The sequence below is a fragment of the Xyrauchen texanus genome, chromosome 12, assembly GCF_025860055.1.
Source record: "Xyrauchen texanus isolate HMW12.3.18 chromosome 12, RBS_HiC_50CHRs, whole genome shotgun sequence".
Lineage (NCBI taxonomy): Eukaryota > Metazoa > Chordata > Actinopteri > Cypriniformes > Catostomidae > Xyrauchen > Xyrauchen texanus.
In genome coordinates this window covers 46,775,288-46,798,813 of record NC_068287.1, presented here as the reverse complement: position 1 = coordinate 46,798,813, position 23,526 = coordinate 46,775,288, and the positions used below count along the sequence as shown (strand labels likewise).

General features: G+C 40.8%; 1 protein-coding gene across 1 annotated transcript in view; it reads right to left on the bottom strand.

Annotated features, from left to right (window-relative positions):
* Nucleotides 1–22,793, bottom strand: part of LOC127652410 (nascent polypeptide-associated complex subunit alpha, muscle-specific form-like) — a 29,745-nt gene extending 6,952 nt beyond the window's left edge. Inside the window, exons 1-3 of the mRNA XM_052138533.1 lie at nucleotides 22,578–22,793; nucleotides 6,100–6,778; nucleotides 5,859–5,934 (exon numbers count right to left, since the gene is read on the bottom strand). Of these exons, the coding sequence (XP_051994493.1) occupies nucleotides 5,859–5,934; nucleotides 6,100–6,676 (653 nt within the window). The 5' untranslated portion in view covers nucleotides 6,677–6,778; nucleotides 22,578–22,793. The remainder of the gene's footprint in view (nucleotides 1–5,858; nucleotides 5,935–6,099; nucleotides 6,779–22,577) is intronic.
* Between the last annotated feature and the right edge of the window lie 733 nt (nucleotides 22,794–23,526).

Sequence of the window (23,526 nt, the reverse complement as noted above, 5' to 3'; positions counted from 1 at the left end):
TGATGAGTAAAAATAACCATGCAAATCCCACTCAGGTGCACAGCATGGCTCTTGCTAAAAAAACACATGCTTCCCACGTTCTACGTTTCCTCTAGGCAAAGTCCATGCAGGATGGGCGGGGGAGTGCGGGTGAGATGCTACAATATTGTCATGTCCTACATACAAAGCAGCAGGTGAGAAAGTGAGAGAGAGTGATCCAGCAGTGAAGGTTCTGGCACAATGAGCTCAAAGAGGGAAAGTCTACAAACAGATGAACCTGACAAAGGAAACTGCACATGAATTAATGCAGTGGTGTGTTATAGCACTTCAACCTAGTTTTACTTTACTAGAACAGCTTAAGCTCACAACCTATAATTAGGACAGTCTGCAAGCCAATGTGATTATTAAGCATATGCACTGTTAACACTGTTATTTAACTAAAGTCTTTGCAGTTCTTTTTTTAACCTCATCTCTAGATCTAGCAGAACATAGGACAATAACAGGGAAGCAACAGCACTGGGCAATCCGAACTATCAGGTAGAAAATACCAATTTAGCTGAGTATCAGAACTAGAGATGGGAATTAACAACTAGCCCAATCTATCTCATGATTCAATTCATCATGTAATACCTAATTTTCCAAAGCAATTTACAATGCATTCAGGCTATATGTTTTATCAGTATGCATGTTCACAGGGAATGGAGCCCATGACCTTGGCATTGCTAGCACCATACACTATAAGTTGAATTACAGGAAGTACTTGCATGAGTTACAATCTCATTTGGATCAGGATTAAAACTGTCAATTAAGTGAAACAAATCCAGCGTGTTTGGGGAAGCCAGTTAATCAGTGGGATCAGATTCAATCTCACTTGCGTGGTTCGCTCTACTTTCGTGTAGTACGGTGCCTCATAGAAGCAGCTCTGACCACACTGAGAAATGCAGATTGAAGAGTTCACGCTTGGACTACATGCATCTTTATCAGTTGAACTGCAGGAAACAATGTAAATGCACAGTAATAAACACAAAAATATGAAAATGATTGATGCATCTGAGGCGCTGGTATAATATCATGACTAACTGAATCAGGTATAGACATGATTGCACTGACAGCCCTTCTCGGAATAGAAGATTATATTATATTTCTTTTGTGGAATATTCTTAGCAAAAGTCCTGTATATTATTAAAGCATAGGGAAAACAGGTTATAGAAAGAGAGAGAGAGAGAGAGAGAGAGAGAGAGAGAGAGATAAAAGGTTCTATTAAAAGCCATCGTCTTAATCTCAAACATAAAACCAATGTATAATCTACAGTGACAGGGTGACTCAGTTTAGGAAGAGAGGTCACTGAGATTAGCAGTGTGAGCATGAGAGGGCGAGAGAAACTAAAGTATTTCTCATCTGATTAAATACCATTATACCAGTCATTTGTGAGCACTGGTCTAATGGACTTGGTTGTTCTGGTACAAAACACTAAATGTTCTAGTTAGTCAACTACAGGCATCACTAATGCAGTAAATCCCCTCTTAATCAGTTATGTTGTTGCTCTAATGTGGATAAGTCACTATAATCACTGATTTTACATGTATGAGCCATATGTGGGTTTATATTAAGATGATCCGTCAAATTAAGCAGATTAAAAAAATAGAAATTCTGGCATAGTTTACTCGCCATTCTTATCCTGTATCTTGTTACCGTATTTTTTCAGTTTGGCTCACTGATGTCAGACCTGATGTGACGTGTTTTCACGCACCAAGTTTGACATCTTGGTCTCATAGAATAAACGTTGATATAACTACATTTTGCAAACTGAGTTTTACGTGCTGCATTCAACGTTTCGCCGTAGTTTCCTTGTGAAATTTAACGGTGGAGGCACTACAACCACGTTTTATTCCCTCACGAGTACAACGCCTGATTATGATTTTATATGCATAAACTGCTATGTCATGATATCGAAACCATTTTAAAAAATTATCATATAAAATGTATTACAGACTCACCTATGTTTACACACTTATTCATTTACATTTTACATTTACATTTATGCATTTGGCAGACACTTTTATCCAAAGCGACTTACAGTGCACTTATTACAGGGACAATCCCCCCGGAGCAACCTGGAGTTAAGTGCCTTACTCAAGGACACAATGGTGGTGACTGTGGGGATCAAACCAGCAACCTTCTGCTTACCAGTTCTGTGCTGTGTACCACCATTCCAACGTGATTAGCTTGCCTGGTAGTTCACCTGATTGAGTGTTGGACTTTGTACTTTGAGGATGTCATTGGCTTTAGGAAACTATTGCTTACTTTTAGGATAGGAAGGTACGTTTTACTCATTAAAAACCTCCATCTAACATTCACCTTAAAAACCATTTCACTCTCTTTTGGCACCCTCTGCTGGACATTTCACTAAGAAATTGCAGCAAAACATGTAATGAAGGGTGAATTAATGAATGAGTACATGAGAAATTAGGACATTTGTTTTTGGGTTAACTCTGCCATTGTTTTTCTCCTCGCTTGTGTAAAGTAGATGTTTTCTGTCAGATCTGTGTCAGGGTTGGGGGCAAATAGTCGCTTGTAAATCGCTTTGGATAAAAGCGTCTGCCAAATGCATAAATGTAAATGCAAAATTAAATGCTCATTAAAACCAATGCACCGACATTTGAAAACAATCCAAGCACACGGAGACAAACGCGTTTGCTTAAATATCAGGCCAATTGCTCCAAGATACGCCACGCTATTCAAGCATTTTATAGAGAACCATTTGATGTTTAGTGAGCGATGAAGAAGCCTGCAGCCTGATTGGCTGATAAACACTGTTTAATTTTTTGGTTACTGTATATTAGTGTGTGGCAGAACTTCCCCTGAAGATATTGCAGCAGTGAGTAAGACGACCTCCTCCTGAGATAACGACTGCCAGACTATGGCTGACAAGATTTTAATGAGGCACCCTGGGCAAGAGGGATGCTTTAACCCCAATAATGAGGTTCATGTCCCTTTAGGATTAATCATAAAGCATTGGTGAAGCTATGACTCACCAGCGTTTGCTGCAACTGCGTCTGCCTGCTGGCACTCAACTGTATGGGCAGGTTATGAGTGGGAGTCAGTGTGCTGTGTCAGCATAAAAGCAGGCCAATAATCACTCATCTGAACAAGATTTGATTTATTAATTTTATCCCAACAGCAAAAATGGTCTGAGTCAGAAATCTTAATGTTTACATCTGCAGTGATTCTTTGGCCTGCGGAGGCATCACAATTGCATAGAAGCCTTTAGTTCAATTTCTAAACTAATTGGGCAAAATAAAAAGGAGATGCAGCCATTTTGTTGTTTTTTAGTGTCATGTGAAATAGTACACTAGCTTATTACTTATGGAATACTACTCATACTGCATACTGCAAAAACAAGCCTATTTTATATAGTATAATGCTTCTAAGAGGGCCAATGTGGAGTTGACTCTATAGGCAACTAGTGTTGATGATGATTAAACTTGCAAATACTTGCTTTGCATGCGTAGCCACACATAACAGATCCAGCATGCGGTTGATCCACCCAAAATAAGCATTTGAATGTAAATATTAATAGAATTAATGAAAATAATCTTCATTTATGATTTTGTCATAATCGTGCAGCCCTAACATCTTAGTAGTACGACAAACAATCTGATCTAAACTCGATGCTCTGTTTGAAAACAGATATGCTTTGTGCCATACTGCCAAAAATAAGAGTCTGGGTCTGACTCCAGGACACATTGCTTTGGGATGGTCATGTGGTTTCTCTCATATGTTAAGAGTATCCAAGCCAAAGAAACTTTTCTAAAAAATTATCCACAGATGATGGAGGCTTTTATGGGCAAACGGTATTTCACAAGAATGAATAGAGAAGACAAATGGGAGTAGGACACCGGCAAACACCCATAGCTTATCGAAATGCAGAAAGCTGACAAGGGGAATGCATGGAGCACTGGAGCAAACTCGAAGTCACTGAAGTGTTTTAAAACATCCATCAAGTTCACTGTTGGGCACTCAGACACACACACACGCTCCATTTGGAGATTAGGCGCAGTGGCAGTAATAAAACATTTCTCTGTTGGACTAAACCCTACCTCGACCTTGAGAACGAGAGAGAGAGAGAGAGAGAGAGAAAGAAAGAGTAAGAAAGAGCAGGAAATACAGTCATTTAAATTTATAAGAAATTACTTTGTTTAGTTGTGGCTGATAGGCGTGCCCTGTACTGACCAGCTCATTGTTCCTACATCGGTATGACATCAACGTCATCATGAAAGATCTCATCCATTAGGGCTGCACAACAACATCATCAATCATAATGATTCACATTTTGAGCTGAATGCTCATGTATAACTTCTCTGTGCATTCTCTGCACGTCTGTGCAACTAAGTCAGCTGACGCCCAATACAAGACTCGCATACGCCTTGCATTTATGGTATTGGCCAACACTTTAGATTCAATTAACCAATCCCTAAATGTTTTTAAAATACTTTGTTTTCCAATCCCAGCTTAAAATTTGTATTGCTGGAATATGAAGTTTAATATTAAGGCATTTCTCCTTAAAGTTGTTTTGCTGCTAGGCAATTTGGTTTCTACATCATATTAGATCATATCCTATCTCAGTGCTAAACCGAGCCCAACAGCTGTCTTTCTTGGCCTCTGGTAACATTACATTTGTCAGATCAAAGATGCCCACAGGGTCCAATAATGAGGAAAACAAAACTCCTTTACTAATTAGACAGCACACGGACATGCAGCCATGTTGCTGCTGTTTGGTGTTGGAGCCTGAAGTCATAATGAAGCAGAGATACAAAACAAACACCCAAGGTTGCTGTCCCAGAAAGATTAGCCTAATATACTGCACTGCCAACAGTGTCTCTCTTTGTTGTAAATCCTTTTTTAGTGCATGACTTTGTCTGTGGTACAGCAGCATTCATACACTAAACACAATTAATTGTGAAATAAACTTCCTGACTAGCCATGTGATGGGGGAGCAGAGATGCTATGGGTCATAGTCATGGGCTCTTTTACTATAGATCTGAATAACAGAAACAATGAACAGCTCAGCCCTAAAGCTGCACTGAATCACGGTTGCGGCTTGGAACGAGAACCAGAATATCCTCTGGCAGAGAGCTAAAACAGACCCACTCTGACCTCTTTTTTGTCCTCCTTATTTCACTCAAAAGAAAGCACAGCATATATCGTTTAAGAGAGATAGAGAAAGTAGTAAAAGCTGAAGTGTTTAAATACTTTCTCCTATCCCATCGTAGTATGCAAAGACACCATTAAATAAGCCATTTGTGGGTTACAGTGAAAACTGTAAACACTGTGTCTCTGATGCTATAATAAATACTCTTTTGAGCGACTCATTCAGCATGACACAACAACATTAAACCAATTGCATGAGTTGGGGGAGGAATTATCAGTTTGTCTAATCAACAGAAGACGAGGGGTGTACTCCATAAATGCTGCAGTCACAGCACTCACATCCCGGTAAGATGACCCCAAAACAATGACCTAAAAATGCTATCCTAACATTTCTGTGCTCTGTCCTCTGGAAAGCTGCATAGTTTTGGCATAAAAACTCACTGTGTAAAACCTCTGCAGGGCATGCTAGACTGTTGGCCTACTTGTGGAGACTTGCTCCTTTGGATCTTTGCTATATGCTTTTTCCTTTTTATTCCTTGAAATTGAGAATTTAAGGACTGCGACAAATTATTTCCCGGCAAATGGAACTCATTCCTATTTGGACTCAAAATCGATGCCTAATTCTTTAAGCTGAGTGCTGAGCCATGAATGTGAATGAGGACGGCCCACATTGTTGAATTCTAATTAGCAACCCCTACTTGGGGGTGGAGATGAAATGAGATGCCTACCTGGTTGTCTTGGAGACAGGTTTGGGAGAACCAGTGGTGCTGGGCTTGGTGGTGGATGCCGAGGCGGGTCTTGGAGCTGGAGTTAGAGTGAGGGATGATGGGAATAGTGTTTGAAAAGGTACATACATGAAAATACAGAGTTAATTCAAAATAAGCTGTACCAGAAATGCTTTCTTGAAGGCAAAATGGGTAAAAGGGTACATTGTGAAATCAAGATGATGATACAATTCTTTTGACTGACCTATAGCTTTTGGTTTGGATTTAAGATCATTAGCTGGTGCAGCAGGGACTTTCTTGATTGGTTGCGCTGTCCCTGTTGTCTTAACTCCATTAGTTGAAGCACTCGGAGGTCTTGCCATCCCCACTGCCTTTTTCTCAGCCACCTTGGTAGGGGTCTTGGTTGTGGGTGCAGTACTACTAGTTTTTTTAGGGGCAGCAGTGGTTGAGGAGCTCTTCTCCAGGCCTCCAGTGGTGGTCTTTTTGATGACACCATTAGTTTGTGGCTTCTGCATTCCATTTGTCAAGCGGCTTTGGCCAGTGCTGGGACGGGAGCTGGTTGAGGACACCTTGGTTCCAGCAGTGGGGGCCTTTGTTTTGACAGGAGCCTTTGTCTTTGCTTTGGGGTCTGCAGACTTGTCCTTTTCAGTCTTGTTGGTTGCTAAATGTGCCTCTGTTGGCTGTGGTTCACCTTCTGTTTGTATGCCGGGCAAACACTGGTCTTGAGCTTCACCCACTGGCGCCACCACCTCCATCACAGGACCTGCGTTTAATGCCTCCATTGGCTCCATTGTTGTTGTGTCAACACCATCCGGTTTCATCTTTTCCTAGTCCTGGTAGGCCGTCTCAGTAGAAGAGGAATCAGGAACCCAGGACTCAGTCCACTAGTCAGAGTCTTCTGCTATCAGACAGCTACAACTGACCTGAAAACAGAGCAACAAAATAGTTGTAGACTGATCTGTGACTTCAGACAATAAACAAGTCTGAACATGAGAACAAGAGAGTACCCCCTCTCACTCGCAGAAAGACCCAACTGAACAATGAGATAAAGAATCAGGTTTGCTTAGTATGCAAGTGCTTGGAGAAACTGCTTAAGAGAACCAACCCAAGAGATAAAGAATAAAGAACAGAGTGTATTGTGCCAAGGGAAAGCAACAGCTGATTCAGAGCTTTTGGATCCATTGAAACTGTGTGAATTATAACCAAACAAGATGTTGACCGCTATTAGGAGTGTTGGCTGATACAAGCTGACATTTCAAATACAGTTTTAAGCTTGGCAAGATTTCCATCAGAAGATTATTTTGGTGCCATTTCATAGAAAAAAATCTGCTGAGTTTTGCTATAAAATCCTTTGGGGAAATTTCTAATTGCTAACTACTTGCAAAGCAGCAATGCCAGATGCATTACCCACAATGCCTTGCTGTAGCAGATGTTGTTTGCTTGATTTAAGAGCAGCGCCTCCATAACAAAGTTCATCCAGAAAGAGAGGCCAAAAAGAGGATGGGGTTTGGTTTAAGGGAGCATGGGAAAATAACAAAGTTCAGCTAAGTCTAAATTGCTCACTCATAAATGCACACGCCCTCAGCTCCTTCTTTATCCCTCACCCATATCCCTCTACTGTCAGATGCCAAAGGACCTCAGTGTCACTGGACACCTCTTTCGCATTATCTTCAGAGCTGCATAGACTCCATGTTACTTTCTGAGTTCTACATTCATCCCTCCACCCCTTTCCCACTCATTCTGCCCATTACAAGATGATCTCAGTTAGCCCTCAACACAGATGGTCCAGGCAGCTGATTATCCCCAATGAGAGAAACTGGGGGAGGGGACAGAGACAGAGAGAGAAGTAGAAAGAGGAGTGGGGGGGGAGAGAAGAGAGCGAAGGCCAGCGGGAACGAACCCATTCCATATGCCCTGCCAGACAGATAGGTCTCAGTTTGTCAACAAGAAATAAATGAAATCCATTCATCCATATAGCAGTGCAAACCACATCTTTGTGGTGCTTGCTCTGGCAAAACTAGCCACTATAATGTTAGGGTGTCTTGAATGTTTGTTAAGGCTTTGCTATGTGGTGGCTAGGATGTTCTAGGATGTTGCTTACAGGCACAAGTAAAAAGAGCCCACCCCCAAGTCTATCTGAGCTATTCGAACCTTAGCATTACAGCACTTAGCATGAATTGTTTTCGCTGAGTAACTTTTTGGATCTCTTTGGATAAAAGCGTTTGCTAAATGAATAAAAGTAAACTTAGGTCTTAATGATATTCTAGGCTCCATCAATGTAAGTCCATGGGACTTTTTATACCGTTTTATCATCCGCCTGGTGGAAATTGTAAGTCAGATAATTTAGAAAAGTTATAGCACCTCTCCTTAATAAGCCACATGGTTGTACAGTATGAGCCATATAAATAATGATGTTTAACTTGGCAAAGCACCTAATGCCATCCTTGGAAATGGTGAACTTGAGTATCGCAATAACTTGCAAATTAACTCTTCACATGGCAAATAGACTATAGTATTTGTTTCTACTGGATATATTGTAAAATGCTCTCTCCAAAATCTTACATGGAAATTGAACTCACAAAACATAACATTTTATGCTACATGTTAAACGCACTCACAACAAGTAAGTGTAGTAGTCAGAGATGAACCAGGATGGTCGACTAATCGAATAGTCATCTATCAACAATATAGTCGATAAGTGGGATCGACTACTAACATTAATATTTTTAGTGGTGGTGGATTTAATCGGAGACACAATTCTCAAATTAATTGGGAGACCACATCTTGGACAGCATTTTTGCATGATGATAGCTTGCTGTGCTTAACAGTGAATTACAGTCAGCAAGTTAAAACCAACTGCAAGAAGTTTAATCTCTTTAACGATTTAGCTTTAGCCGTTTTATGCACTGTTGTTACAGCAAAGCGCTGCTTCAACAATACAGTTCAAGATGATCACTGTTGGACATTAACTACTCGAGTAATATTCCTGTATTTGTGAGGTGCTCTGGGGAGATTAATGTCTTCTGCTGATTCTGTCGGACACTGCTTAAATAAATAGTTGCAGTAAAAATTGTCAGAATATTTCTCTGAAACGTATCTGATCGTGGTCATGTGAATAAAACAGAGCCTAATTTTATCATTATGATCTTTAACAATGAGTAGTGGACTAGTCCAACTAGTCGATTATCAAAATTGCTAGTTTTTCCACATCTGTCACAGAAGTATGTGCTTGAACAATTGCATTTAGAGTAAATAATGAATTAGTTACTTACATTTCCATTTATGCATTTGGCAGATGCTTTTATTCAAAGTGACTTACAGTGCACTTATTACAGGGACAATCCCCCCGGAGCAACCTGGAGTAAGTGCCTTACTCAAGGACACAATGGTGGTGGCTGTGGGGATCAAACCAGCAACCTTCTGATTACCAGTTATGTGCTTTAGCACACTACACCACCACCACTTATAAATGAAGTCATGAAAGACTGTAGTCCTATGGACAGAAAGAAGCACATGCTACATTGCCTGAAAGCTTTGGGGCTGTTCTGAAAATCATCCTCTTGATCAGCCCTTTCTATTTTATTATTGCTTATAAATACAGGCTTTGTTGTGTCTGCTGTTTTTATCTTTTGCCATTGATCCTGTTTGGGATGATAGATGAGCAACTGCCCGTGAGAACGTCAGGTGGTGTAGAGCTGAAGAGATTAGAGGGTAAAACAGCCACTCACCGTCACATAACCTTACGACCTTAACAATCCTTCTGACTGATATAGACTGCTTCCTCTGCATGTAAACAACAGGGACCCCTGGGGCCAGAAGTCTATGTTGTCAATCTAATGCTGGGGTGGGGGAGAATCTGACCTCTTTGACCTTTGTTAACCTTTACAGAGTGGCTGATGTCGGCAAGCTTGTTCATGAAAACAATTTGAAAATAGAATACTACAATTTGGAGGTGACTGAGGAGACGGTGAGCAATAGGGCTAGGCGATATAGCATTGCTCTGAAACGGCTAAATGTTTTCATTGCCAAGTATATTTAAAATGTTTCATGCATATAAATACATTAAAACATCTAGATACAAATAATTAAGGCATGTTTACCACACTGTTTTAACTGAATGAACAAGGAAGTGATATTTAAGCTATTTCATTTATATGCACAAATATGAGAAGTGCTAATAAACCACAATATTTCCCTGCATATAGAGTATTTTACTTGAATTAAAACTAACATTTTAATATGAATGGTGGCTTAGTAACCTTAAAAATGTAAGAACCATCGTACCTACAAACCCTCTTACACACAAACCCTCTTACTAGCCCTCCGTCACTCTCAGGGACAAGCCTGCACACCTGCACGCTTAACGCCTCATCCAATTATTGTAACCAATCCTGGCACAGAAGCCTAATGCTCCTGAAGGGATGACTCTGCTCTTAACCGCAGCTCGGTGAGAAGCGCTCTTCCCTCAAAGACCCACATACCTGTACAATGTAAACAAGCATGGCATACGTAGACACACAGCATACATTAAATGTATTACTTTTGGCAGGTCTCCAGCGATGGCGCTTCAGAGTGTAGTATTGTCCCACCTCAACACTGCAGATTGTCCCCATGCTAATCAGGCCATCATCGCTTTGTTATGGCAAAATGCACTTTGGCCTCTTTAGCTTAGGGCAAGCGCAACACAGTCCTGTGAATGGGTGCATGCATAAATGCATTTATAAGTGCTGAATTGAGTCTCAAAAAGTCCCCCGTGTGCAAAGCTTGCTTCTCACAATCGCCTAACCACTACGGCACAGCAGGCGCTAACAGGCTAATGCCATCTTAGCATCAGCCACTTGGGGCCAAAACGACATGTCTAATAACTGAAAAAAAGAAGCACTGCAAAATCAGCTAGCACTAATGGCCAGTGTAAATATCTCACTATAAGAGACAGGGCCAATTTTTTTTTATCTCTTAAATTGCCATCAATAGAAGGATTGTGCTGGGAGGAAGCAAAGATTTGGATGCTGTAGAGATTGCATCGCCTAACCCATTTGCATGCACTGTGGACTACGTTGTTTGCGGTGGGGCCTTTGGCTTGAGGGCTGTTTCACAGCTTCGGACAGACTAATCAGCAGTCATTTGTCACAGATTAGCATTTATCAAGTCTGTCCAGCCAATACTCTGTTGTGTCTGTCCTGGCGGTCAGCTCCAGCCTCTGGACTGAGATAATACAGCATCTTTATGCATCTAAACCCCCCATACACCTCCTTTATACTTGTGCCCTCCGGAGGTTGCAGAAGTGCCCCTTCACCCCCGTTGCTCAGTCTAAAACAAGGGAACACTGGATCTATTCAGATAGAACCACCACAAACAGGGACACCGAGGCTCCTTGTCAGGGTGGGGGAAAAAGCGGCCTTTTGGTTTGCTGGTTGAGTGAGAAACACGCTGCTGTGCTGCTCTGTAGGGTAAAAGGTCAAGGAGTTTGAGTACAAAACAGCTATGTAATTCGTCAGACACCCTCTGAACCCTCGGAATAAAGAGCTGTAGAGTTCGCCCGGTAGGGAAGAGTAATCCCATATCCCACATGCTAATAAAATCCATTACAAACCACAGCAGTGAGCAACCGACTACAAATGTAAAATTGATTTACATGGTACATTAGTAGTGAATCTAAATCTTATTTACATGATAATTGCCATTTAAATTGATGGCTATGATCTCATTATATGACAGTTATTAAAGAGGCTTTGTTTTTGTCCTTTTACAAAACACAGCCTATTAATCACATTAGCTATGTTTCCATCCAATTTACGAATTTAATGCATGCACAAAATTGGAACCATTTTGCAATGAAAGCATCCTTTCCATCCCATTGAGTTAGGAGGATAAAATCATCACTTCTGGGGAAATTGTCACAAAACAGAAATTAAAATGGAAGTTGAAGCCACAGTGGTTATTTTATTAAATGTAAAGAATTACATTTCAAGTCACGTGACTTTTTGTCTTTGCACATTTATAGTGTATACTTTTTTTATGCAAGTTTTTATTCGCATCCCAGTGTTTCAATCCAGGATTTTTATGCAATATCCCAAAATGTGCTTAAAAATAAATGGACTGAAACCCAGCCATTGGAGCTATGAGAATATTCTTTCACCATTTTTTATCCAACCTACACTAAATTAAAGTATTGTTAACATAGATTTGTAGTTTTTTATGAAGTACTGTAAATGCCAGCATTACAGAACTTGCCGCCTTTGTAGGTGGTCGCACAGGGCAACTATATGCAGTTCCTAAGGTGTTCTGAGTGGTTTTAGCACGTTGCTAGGGTGTTCTGGATAGGTGCTTAGTGAACCTCGTCTTGGAAAGGGAAAATAATTATTCTGAGTGCACAAACATGTCCGATTCATGTCTGTAGCACAAACAGTATGGGAAAAGTTACATGTTGAAGTTTAATACTTAGAACAACCCCTAAACTTAAAGCTGCGTTCACACTGCCAGCGTCACGCAGCGACAAAACAACCTCATCTCATTCATTTTCAATGTGAGCTGGCGAATTCCGGCAACATTAGCGACGGCGACCGGATGTGGGCATGTCCATTGACGCGACAAAAACTTTTCACTTTATGCAAATGAAGAGCGACTTTCGACAGCCAATACGAGAGAATATGGTAGAGCTCACGTGATCCTAATATTTTAATAATAATAGTAATTGTAAAGAAACAGTGCTGTTTAGACTCTCCATACACAACACTAGTGACCTATCCGCCAGCAACTGGCGACATGCAGCGACAAAGTAGCTGGCGGTGTGAACGCATCTTCAGTGTGAGCAACAGTAATATGGATACTTGTCTTGGCATCACCACTAATTATATGTTTAGACTATATAACTGTTAAAACTGTAAAAGTCCCATTTCTGTCTGTGATGAATTAGTCATAACAAGATGACAAAAATGTAGGCTAAAGAAATCAGTAAAAATACTTTGACTGTCAGAGCTGTTTACAGTATAGTCTATTATACTGAAATGAACAAGATAAATGGATGTACATTATCTACTCCTCCTGAGATAATGCCAGCCTTCTCTACCCCAGAGAATCCAAAACACTGATTGAAGGTATGACTGAGGCCTGCGTCACAGAACTGCTTTTCATGAGTGAATGAATGCCCCTTTGGCTGTAAGTGTCCATAACACAAACAAACTTACATAATCGCTCTCAAGAGCGGACGGCTTCCAAGACGCATCTGTGTGAAGTGACTGGTCCTCTCTCTATTCGCTGATCACATGACTTAGAAAGCCCCCTGACTGAGTCCATTATACAGGACACACGCGCTGAGATGAAGTCAGCCAGCCCGAGGAAAATTGCAGAGAAACAATTCACCAAAGGAGGGATTGTTGGGGTAGCGTCTCTTGCAGAGGAGTGAAAAGAGGACGACTACACATGGAGGCACATGACAGGACCGCCGCTGTCCGAGCGGACAAAAGCCGCTTTACTTCCTCCGCTGTCAAGATTGCGATCATGGCCAGCGCATTCCCAAAACACCCTTGGCCAAAGATCGGGAAGCCGCTCAGCCCAACAGAATGAAAACAAACAGTTGTGAACACAGCTCAGCCCATTTTACAGAACAATCAATGGAGGACGCAAGCAGGGCGAGGAGAGGAAGGGGATGTTGGGTACTTTGCCAGGTAGTGACATCAGGTTAAAAGATTATTACCCTCAGGGTAGAGATGAAAACATTGTGTTATTGCTGCTAGACTTGGGGTACTTGAGTCTAGACTGGAGTATGGTCTTGATCCCAATTTATCCATAAATGGATGGTTATAGGTTACAAAAATATTTGAAAACCTTCAGAAACCTGATAGGATAGTGGCCTTGATGCCTTTCTTCAAAGGCAGCCTTTTCAGATTTTGGACGAAGCATTACCAATACTGGTCTGAGGTTGTGTACGCTAGCAGTGAGTGAAAAGTGGGGAAAATATTTTTCCTGTCTGAGGAACCAACAGCTTTTGTGGAAGATACCTGGACAGCATCCAGGTGATGAAGGGGTAATCCCTATACTGTCAAGGAGATTTACATCAGCTTTCTTGGGCATGAGCTGCTCCAGATTCATCAACTGTCTGTGATACGACCGTTTAAGTGAGTTACACAGTAACAGTAAGGCATTCAAAAAGGATTCGTTCTTGCGTTCCGTCACACTATTTAATATTTGGTCCATGTACACATGCACAAGATGGACATCTTGGCTGTTGAAACAAGATGTCCATCTCGTTGTTTTTCCAGCATTGCGGAAAAGATACATTGGACAAACTGTTGGCACATGATTTGCATTTGAAGATGATACTTGCTGTTATTTTTCTGTTCATTATATATAAATACAGAGGTGGCGTGACCTGCACTTCTGTATTTAAAAGGTTTATGCTTACGTCCACTACTACGTTCTTCTTTTTCAGCATAAGTACCATAGATGAAGTTGTGTTAAAAACAGTTAAGCTGTGGTCAAACTACACTCTGCGCTCCATGTAAGGGCAGCGTAGTTCTAGCGGGAAGACTAGCAGCTGTACATCGTCGCACCATTAGCTAGGTAATTCCTAGCCAATCACATGTAAGCAGTTACTTTATAATTCTGCTCACAGACTATCACATTGCTGTTTCAGTGTGCTAACACAGCAACCTCCTCCACCCCAGCATCACCTGTTGAGTCCCGTCCTGCACAGGGGTAGGCTCCTCGCCCCTGCCTCCTATCTCCGGCAGGATATGACAGTTCCGAGTACTTCTTCGGACCCCCAGATGGGGCTTACGCCAAAAAGAGACATTAAATTTCTGTTTTATAGTCATCAAATAAATGTCATCTTCAGTTTCACTCAAGTCTGCGAGTCTTCCTGATAGAAATTAAGTTCCATTCAAACGCATCTGAACGAGGGAGACCAGAAGTGCAAGTTCTTTAACATTCAACTTATGAATTCCAATAACGAGAAGATGTTTGGCCAATAGAAGGTCGAAACGCCACATACTAACCTCTTGGCTTAAAAGAGCGCAACAGTGTGGTTCTGGAAGTGAAATTCACATTCATTTTCTCCATAGGTGAACTTTGGTATATGCTTCCGTTGAAGCCATAAGTCCATGTTATTTCAACTTTTTTATTTTTTTTATTGTGTTTAATAGCAGAATTCCTGATGAAGAACTGCACTATTCTTGATGCTGAAGGGGAAAATCCACCAATCAGAGAATTGCGTCAAACAAAGTCCACCAAAAGAGCTGCCCATACGCACTGCTTTGCTCTCTCTACAGTCTCAAACAACTTGTATATTTGTATATAAATTTATAATTTGCAATACATTTAAAATGCACAGATTCTATACTTATCAACAAACTTTAAATTAGTAGTTGCATATTCCTCTATCGTTTTTTTATTCAATTACGTCATTCGCAATGCTTCATGATATTGTAGTTCATTCACTCATTAAAGTAGTACACAGTCTTGTACCTTTTGTCTTTTTGTCTAATTTTTAAAATACTTTTTTGTTTGTAATGTTGTGATTCACTGCAGAGCTGGTTTGGTTCATGGCTTAGAACTCTTTAATAAAGATTTGAATGAAATCCCTATGGAAAACATTAATGGGAATAATACTTCTGGAACAAAAATGGCTGAAAAAATGGGTGGGCACTGTTGCACTACCTATACACAAAAACTGTACCATTGTAATTAATCATGCTAAGCGACTGTTACGTCAGGCCATGCTGATAGTTAATGGACACCCTGTTATATTTCTGAACTGCATACACCTTTTCTGAAGCGCTACAGCTTACTGCTGATTGTTTGTGTATGTAATCTTTTAATACATTTGGTTGAATGTACTAAAACAGCCTCAAAACGTTGTGACACAACACAATGCAACATTGGTTACGTCTGGTGTAGACAGGGTTGAAGGCCATGGACCGCAAGCCCAACTGAAGGAGCTGGCACCATCACCGCTGTCCACCCAGTATACAGCTGCGGGAAACATTGCAACCAGTGGTATACAATCCAGTCCCTTGGGGACAAGAAGATTAACACATGACAGAGCTTGTTAACTTGGTACAAAGCATGATGCTAATCCTGTGCGATTCTCTGACGGACACCCACAGAACGGGATGCAAACAGATCTGTATCAGCCACCATCCCATGCCATGCCACGCCGCTTGGCAGGAGTGAGAGGAGATGAGATTAGAAGAGACTTGAGGGATATTGATCACAGAGAGAAAGTGCAGAGGTCACTCAATGGGGGTGTGGAGCAGTGGAGCATGTGGGCCCCAGTCACTCCATTTTGGCGGCTAAGCCGAGTTGAAGGTGGAGCATTTGGGGCAAAGGGACCTTTTAGCTAATTTGTAATTTGAGGAGTTGCCTCTTCCTATGATCTACTGTGAGCCAAATTACATAAGAGCTGATAAAAAAGCAGCTGTTGGGGCTCGATCAATGACTTCTTATAGTGTGTGTTTGTGACAGCATGGCCACAAATGACATCTGCATCAGACAATGAACATGCCCTTCAGCAAGCAGGGGTAGTGACACACACAAACACACTCTCTACAGGAAATGACTACCTATAAGAGGATTATCCCTCTGCTCGCAGCTGACCAGCACCTTCCAGATGGACTCTGATCCCTCGTGGGTCCACTCTGTTCTGACTCAACAAAAAACTTTATAACATGCCTGCTAGAGAAGATTGAATTGACATGAAGCTGTTGATTTTATATATGGATGTTATTGGTACATTAGTTGGTCTAGGCTGGTAATTCAAAGGTAGGTTCAAACTCATACAGTAGAAGTGATTTCCCTACAATGATCATAGCTCTGCGCCAAAACATGCAACTCCTGGTTGCTCAAGCTGGAATACACTGTATAAGCTGCTTTAGATAAAGACTACTTAATAATGACCCCTGGGGAATTAGTTTTATTGCTCAGTTTTTTCTTTTCCCTTGCACAATGTAGTTCTCAGTCGTTTCATTCAAGTATGAACTAAGAAGGAGCAGTTATTTGATGAGTTTTCCCAAACGAAAGAACCAATTCTGAACTCCTGAATCGAGTCGTTAGTAATTCCAGACTTACTTCCTGTACTAACCTACGTAATTTGGTAACAAAGAAAAACCCACCTCTGGTCTTCATTGGCTGCTTGCGAACAGCTTTGACCCGTCCTCTAATCTAACCACATTTTAAAACTTAAAATGAGGTTAGATTAACGCAGATCATTTGATGATAAATGTTTCATACTGCTATCTCTGACTTTTGCTTGCAGACTTTGACATCTTGGCAAATGTCTTAATACAGTTTGAGACAATGAACACATTTACATGCTTGTAATCATGCAAACGCAAAAAACACCAGTGTAAGCATGGCTGAACTGGGAAGAGAAATCGGACCGGGATTTTACATAGCAACTGGCCCAAAAGTTGAGCGGGGGGTGTTCACTGTCCTTTTCTGCATAACACACCGGCTCGTTTTAGCTTATCGCGGCACATTCGGCATGTTTTGCGGCCGACCCACCGGCCCGCTCGGTTCTCCCGATGGCCAGTCCACTCCTGATCGGCCCCAAAGTGCATCTGCCCACCAGGGAAATTCCCGGTAGGCTATATTACCAGTCCAGCCCTGGGTGTAAGGTCATAAAAAGCATAAGAATAAACCGGTTGCCACGGGTAGATTTTTGCCCATTACTCCGATTTGCCGTGGCTTGTAAACACCTCTACCGGTGTTCTCACCAAATTATCCAATGTGCGCACGTGTTGAGCGCATGTCGATTGCCATCTAAAGCAATTATTTCAATTCTCGTGTAACCAGTTTTCTTGCTTTTTTTAAATAAGCTGACTTTTGGGAGTAATCAGCGTATTGGTGTGCATGTAAACACGCATTGATTGTTGAGATCTCTTATAGAAGACTTGAGCAAAACTCTAAATTCTCTCGATTTAATTAAATTTCTGTCTAGAAGAAACAATTGTGACATTAAAGAGAGATGCATCATCATCATCATTATTGCTAATAATTAGTTTAGTGATGTGAACTCTTGAGTTAAGTTTATTTTTAAGATTCATGGATTTCAGTTTCATAACAAAATTCCATAAAATGTAATTTTGTAATGTTTAACTCTTAAAATATTTAGGTATATTTTTTAAAGATTATTCTAATGATTTTAATGCAATTTTGCCATGAATATGTCAATCTTAAAATACTTTTTTTGAGTGTTGAATCAGGTACCCAAGCACTCTAGACACCAAAACATCATTGAGACTTGGGGTGTGGGTCAGTAAGAAACCACCTAGCAACCAAGCAAAACACACATTCATAGTTGTGGCGAGTTTTGCATAGGCAAATTTGAAGAAAACAGAATATTAAATTTCAGAGACTGCAATGTGCACTTCAACAGGGCATCAGAAATGAAAGTGCTATGTGAACTACAGCCGCTACAGCAGGTCAATACAGCATCAGTAAACAACAGCACCCAATGCAATCTGTGGTTTACTCTCAAAGACTCCATTCATCTGGCATCTGCTTGGACTGACTGCAACAAAAGATAATGAACCAAAATGGATCAAGAAGACAGGCCTGTCTGTCAGGAGCTACCCAAACCCTTACAATGACGCTTCTGACACAGCAAGAGTGCTACAACTTCACGGCAGACGTGTTTACAGAAAGCTGAACCGTAACCACAAAACACTCCCAAAAAAGAATTCAGAATGATACGAATCCTTGAAATTACCCCAGCTGCAACATAATATCCGTCCAAATAGAGCTAACTGTCCACAGTGACAACTGATCCGCCCCAAGGGTGCGATCTTTACAAGAGGAGGAATCTCTTCAGAACATATCGCAGAAATATCAAAGAAACAACACATGAAACGGGAAACCACAGCAGTAGCTGCGTCTTGGGACATTGTGCGTTCACTACAACGGTGTAGGCATACTTTCATATGTCAGTTTGGATAATCATAAACGAGTTGTTGTGACCGTTCTGATGTCGTTGGCTGAATAGTATGTTCTGAGAAAATAGACCAACAACCAGAGTTGCCATTCGGAGCACTGCCGAGATGACCGTGTCCCACCCCCATTCCTCATACAGTGACCATTACCCATCATGCCATGACACATTTGTAATTACTGACAATGACTCTCTCCAGGAGCTTAATCCCAGGCCTGAGTTAGACAGCCACGGCATTGTATCACAATCATAACGTGGCAGAACAATGACAATGAATGCACAAAAATGAATCTGAAATGATTGGTTCGCTTTGACCTTTACCAGTGACTCGCATATTATGAATTTATGTACACCGCCGACTGTATCGTTAGAAAACCTTGTTAATTCTTACTATAATTTGACACAGTAACCCAGCAGAAACAGCACTGGAGCTGCGAGATGCTGACCGCAGGGGGCTGAGGCATCCGTTTTAAACCTATTGTTCGCCAAGAAGAGAAAAAGGGACTATTAAGCAAGACCATGGGATGAACTGCATTACAAAGCAAAGATTTAACAGCAGGGGAACCCAAACCAAATTCTTGCAGACACGCATCTTTTTGACTTAATAAGATGTTCTCAAATTTAGGCAGTGAGCAAAGCCAAGAAACCACCCTGTTGATTTTCATTGGCTATACCAACGTTTCAAAATAATACAATGCTTCTGAAAGCAAGACCCCCACCGACTCTGAGAGGAGAAGTCACTCTGGATCATCTCCAAACTCAAGCACATTTCTAGAAACCCGGTCAGATTTATCGCCCTTGGTCGCTAACTGTGGAGAAGCATCAATAATTCACAGCAGAGCATTGAATGATATTGAACTGCTGGTTGTTAATTGTGGTCTGTATTTTGGCAGGATGTGAGGCTTTGTTTGTTCACTATATTCACTGTATCGCTGTATTCAGTCTGACGTGATACATGATAAATATACCGGTACATTGACATGAGCTTCACATGAACACTTAAGCACATTTTATGAAGCTGATGATGTAAAAAGCAGATTTTGAATCTATGAATACATTATAAGAACAGAGCAAATTCATATCTTTATATATTTTGTCAGACTTTTCTAATATTTGTCTGATACAATACTCACAAAGGCAATGTGGACGAGATGATCCAGAACTCGCAAACAATATGTATACCTGGGCCTTAAAGGTCAAAGTATACTTCGGGTGTCCACATTATGTGTGAAGGAAAACACGTCATCAGCACAGCAGCGCGGCTTGACCGCCCGCCGCCTACATTTTCTTTTTTTAATCCCTTTTTCTCCCAATTTGGAACGCCCAATTCCCACTATTTAGTAGGTTCTTGTGGTGGCGTGGTTACTCGCCTCAATCTGGGTGGTGGAGCACAAGTCTCAGCTGCATGACACCGCGGAGACTCACAGCATGTGGAGACTCATGCTACTCTCCATGATCCACACACAACTCACCACACGCCCCATTGAGAGAACCACTGATCACCACCACGAGGAGGTTACCCCATGTGACTCTACCCTCCCTAGCAATCAGCCCAATTTGGGTTTTTTCAAGATGTGGACAGATAAACTTCCCCAGCAGGCATTTGTTTGGCAGGTGGCGTCGTTTGTTCGCGATATTCCGTCTGCAGCGATCGACTAGCACCAATATACCGGTACATTGACATCAGCTTCACACAAATGCTCAAGCTCATTTTTTGAAGGTGATGATGTAAAAAGCAGATTTTGAAGCTTATATATTTTATATGAACTGAGCTATTAATATCTCTTATGTTTTGTCAGACAATTCTGATATAAGCCGGATACAATCCTGCAGTGTTGCAAAAGTACAGGTACTTAGCAACCATGTCGGTACTAAAATAAAAAAAGATGTAACGATACCACTATTTCTGTAGTACTGAACACCGACTCTATCCGGTACCAGCACGCAATATGACTGACGCACGGCAGCTTTAAAATGCTCATTTTGAATGTATGACCTGTTACTTAACACTGAAATGGACAATTAATCCAAATGTCCTAATGTGATTTATTAAACCGCTGAAGGCTGCAATCTTACTGTGGATGAGCTGCGTACTTTAAATGAATAAATATGACCACTCATACATATTGAGAATCATTCACGTTGTACGAGATGACAGAGCAGAGCACTAATCCACCGTGAACCACACAGCACATGTACACTATATATTTATATAATTAAATCACAGCATTTGTGCTTTAATCTCAACTTTATTTAATTAACATTTAAAACATGCTTCACAGTAATAAACTTTAAAACAACATTTCAAAATGACCACATACACAAACACCAGTAATCTAAAATACAGACGCTCCAAATCTGTGTCCTACATGTCATGTGTCAGACTCTCAGGACAGTGTAAAGAGATTTCAGACGTGACTTAAGTGTTGTGAACTTTATCTGGAAAAGTGAAGCTTATGGCGAAAAACACCCGTCATAATAAGAGCATGAGTCAAAATAAAAGCTAGACGCTTGAAATTGAAGAAATCATATAAAAAATTTAAAATAAAAATATATTAATAATACAACTGTATAGTAAAATGTAATATTCTCTGTAGTACTAATAATAATAATAATAATTAATCAATTTATCACAAGACAGCAGTTGATGAAGGTTTGGTAAAAAAAATACAATGACATAAAAAAAAATCACTTATTAAAAGCTTTAAGTATTAATTGATTAGATGAATCTCCGTTCTGATGATTAAATTAATCTTTAAAACATGTTCTGGAAAATAATTATTAAAAATAACTAAACTTATTTGTTCAATAGCATCATATTAGCATGTTTTTGTTGAGGTATCGATAACCGTGAAATTCACTGGTATCGGTCCCGACTACTGGAACGATGCTGCCATGACAACACTAGAATCCGGTTTAGGACACACACACACACACACACACACACACACACACACACACACACACACACACACGTCTTCATTGACTATTAACGCGTTTTACAATGACAGGTTATAAAGGAGATATGTGGAGCGTTCAACTGTTATTTTAATGTATTATATTTGTATATTGTGGTTTAATGTGACATTCTGATATTTGTCTGGCACATTTTTACTCACCATCGATTCTTAAATTTAATAAAGGCTATTTATAAAGCGTGTAGGTCTTATATATTAGTGATTACGCCTATACAGAACGACCAGTTTAATAGGCTATCATTTAATTGTTTTACCGAAAATGTGAATATATTATATGGACCGGGCGGGTGGAGGAGGCTCAGAACAAAAGAACCCGACAGAAGAGAAAAGCGGGAAGTTTCACAGCTGTAAAATAAATCTACTCCACAAAAAGCATTTCGCATAGAAACCCGTGTTATAAATCATTGTAATGTGTTTTCTGAACGGCTGTCCGTGATTAAAGTCGATCAGTGTGAGTGAATTACACCGTCACCGCCCAACCACCATTAAAACTCAAAGAAAGGATGAACAAGGGGACACGGGATTAAAGAACGGCAATCATGCCGGTGACACACAATTCAATCGACTGTGATAGATTTCATTTTATAAATCAAACCGGTGTGAAACCTGATCGCTGCGGTGGCATTCTCGCCTGATGATCTCATTTATTACAATGACAAGCGAGAACAAGAACTCAATCTAAATATATTTACATTAGAAACGCATTCAGCAGCCAAACACTCTTCTAAAACACACTCTTGAACTTATCATATGTCTGAGAGTTTCACGCGAGAAACGCTTTTACCGAATACGGGTGCTCGAGCCAGCGAATCTTACCGAATCTTAAGCGCTTTTCTCCAGCAACGCCCAGTCGGTACCACCGTTTGTTGGTCCTGTCGGAACTGTGAATCGACGAAAGCCGACAACGTGTGAGATAAAAGCCAGTAGACAAGCTTTAACCGGGAGCCAGACTCGTTGGAGCTGATTCAACGTCTACCGCGTCTCTGGCAGAGAGAATGAAACGGCGGTCGGCGCACGCACGCGCACACAATCGGTCCCGGACGAGCGATCGGGGGTGAGATTGAAAGGGATGAATAGCACGAGCGGCTTCGGTTTCTGCGGCCCAATCAGCGCGCTAGGCTGAGATTTATGCAAATGAGAGATGAAGTCATTGCACAGGCCACCTCGTGGCCCCCAGGAGCTCTTTCTTTCGCCTCTTCTATTCTATGCCTCTGGGGCCCCCGCCCCGACGTGCCCCCCATGGACCTGTTCCAAACGGTTTTGGGTTTTAAAGCACTTTTAATCTTTCACTTGTGCACTTATAAAACAGACATGGAGTTTAGCAAACACATCCCTGGTTTTGCAGCACAGGAACAAAAGAGTCCATAAAAATCGAACCGCATGGGCCCAAAAATATGACGGGCTGATTATAAAAAAAATCAGATTCTTTGGTAGTTGCATCCAAAACATACTAAATACGTGCGTGTGTGTGTGTGTGTGTGTGTGTGTGTGTGTGTGTGTGTGTGTGTGTGTGTGTGTGTGTGTGTGTGTGTGTGTGTGTGTGTGCAAAGATAAAGGTTATTCTACAAAACAGGTGCCGTTTTTAAATTGTGGTTTAATTCATTTTGACGTTTTATTGTAACGAACGTCTTGAAGAACCTGTAATAATACTGAAAAGTCAATAAACAAACAATAAACATAATGTAAACATTTGTATCCTTTATGTGCATGCAAAGAAATATTTTTGTATTTTTTATTTTTGTCACTTTAAGTTATATGTGCCTAG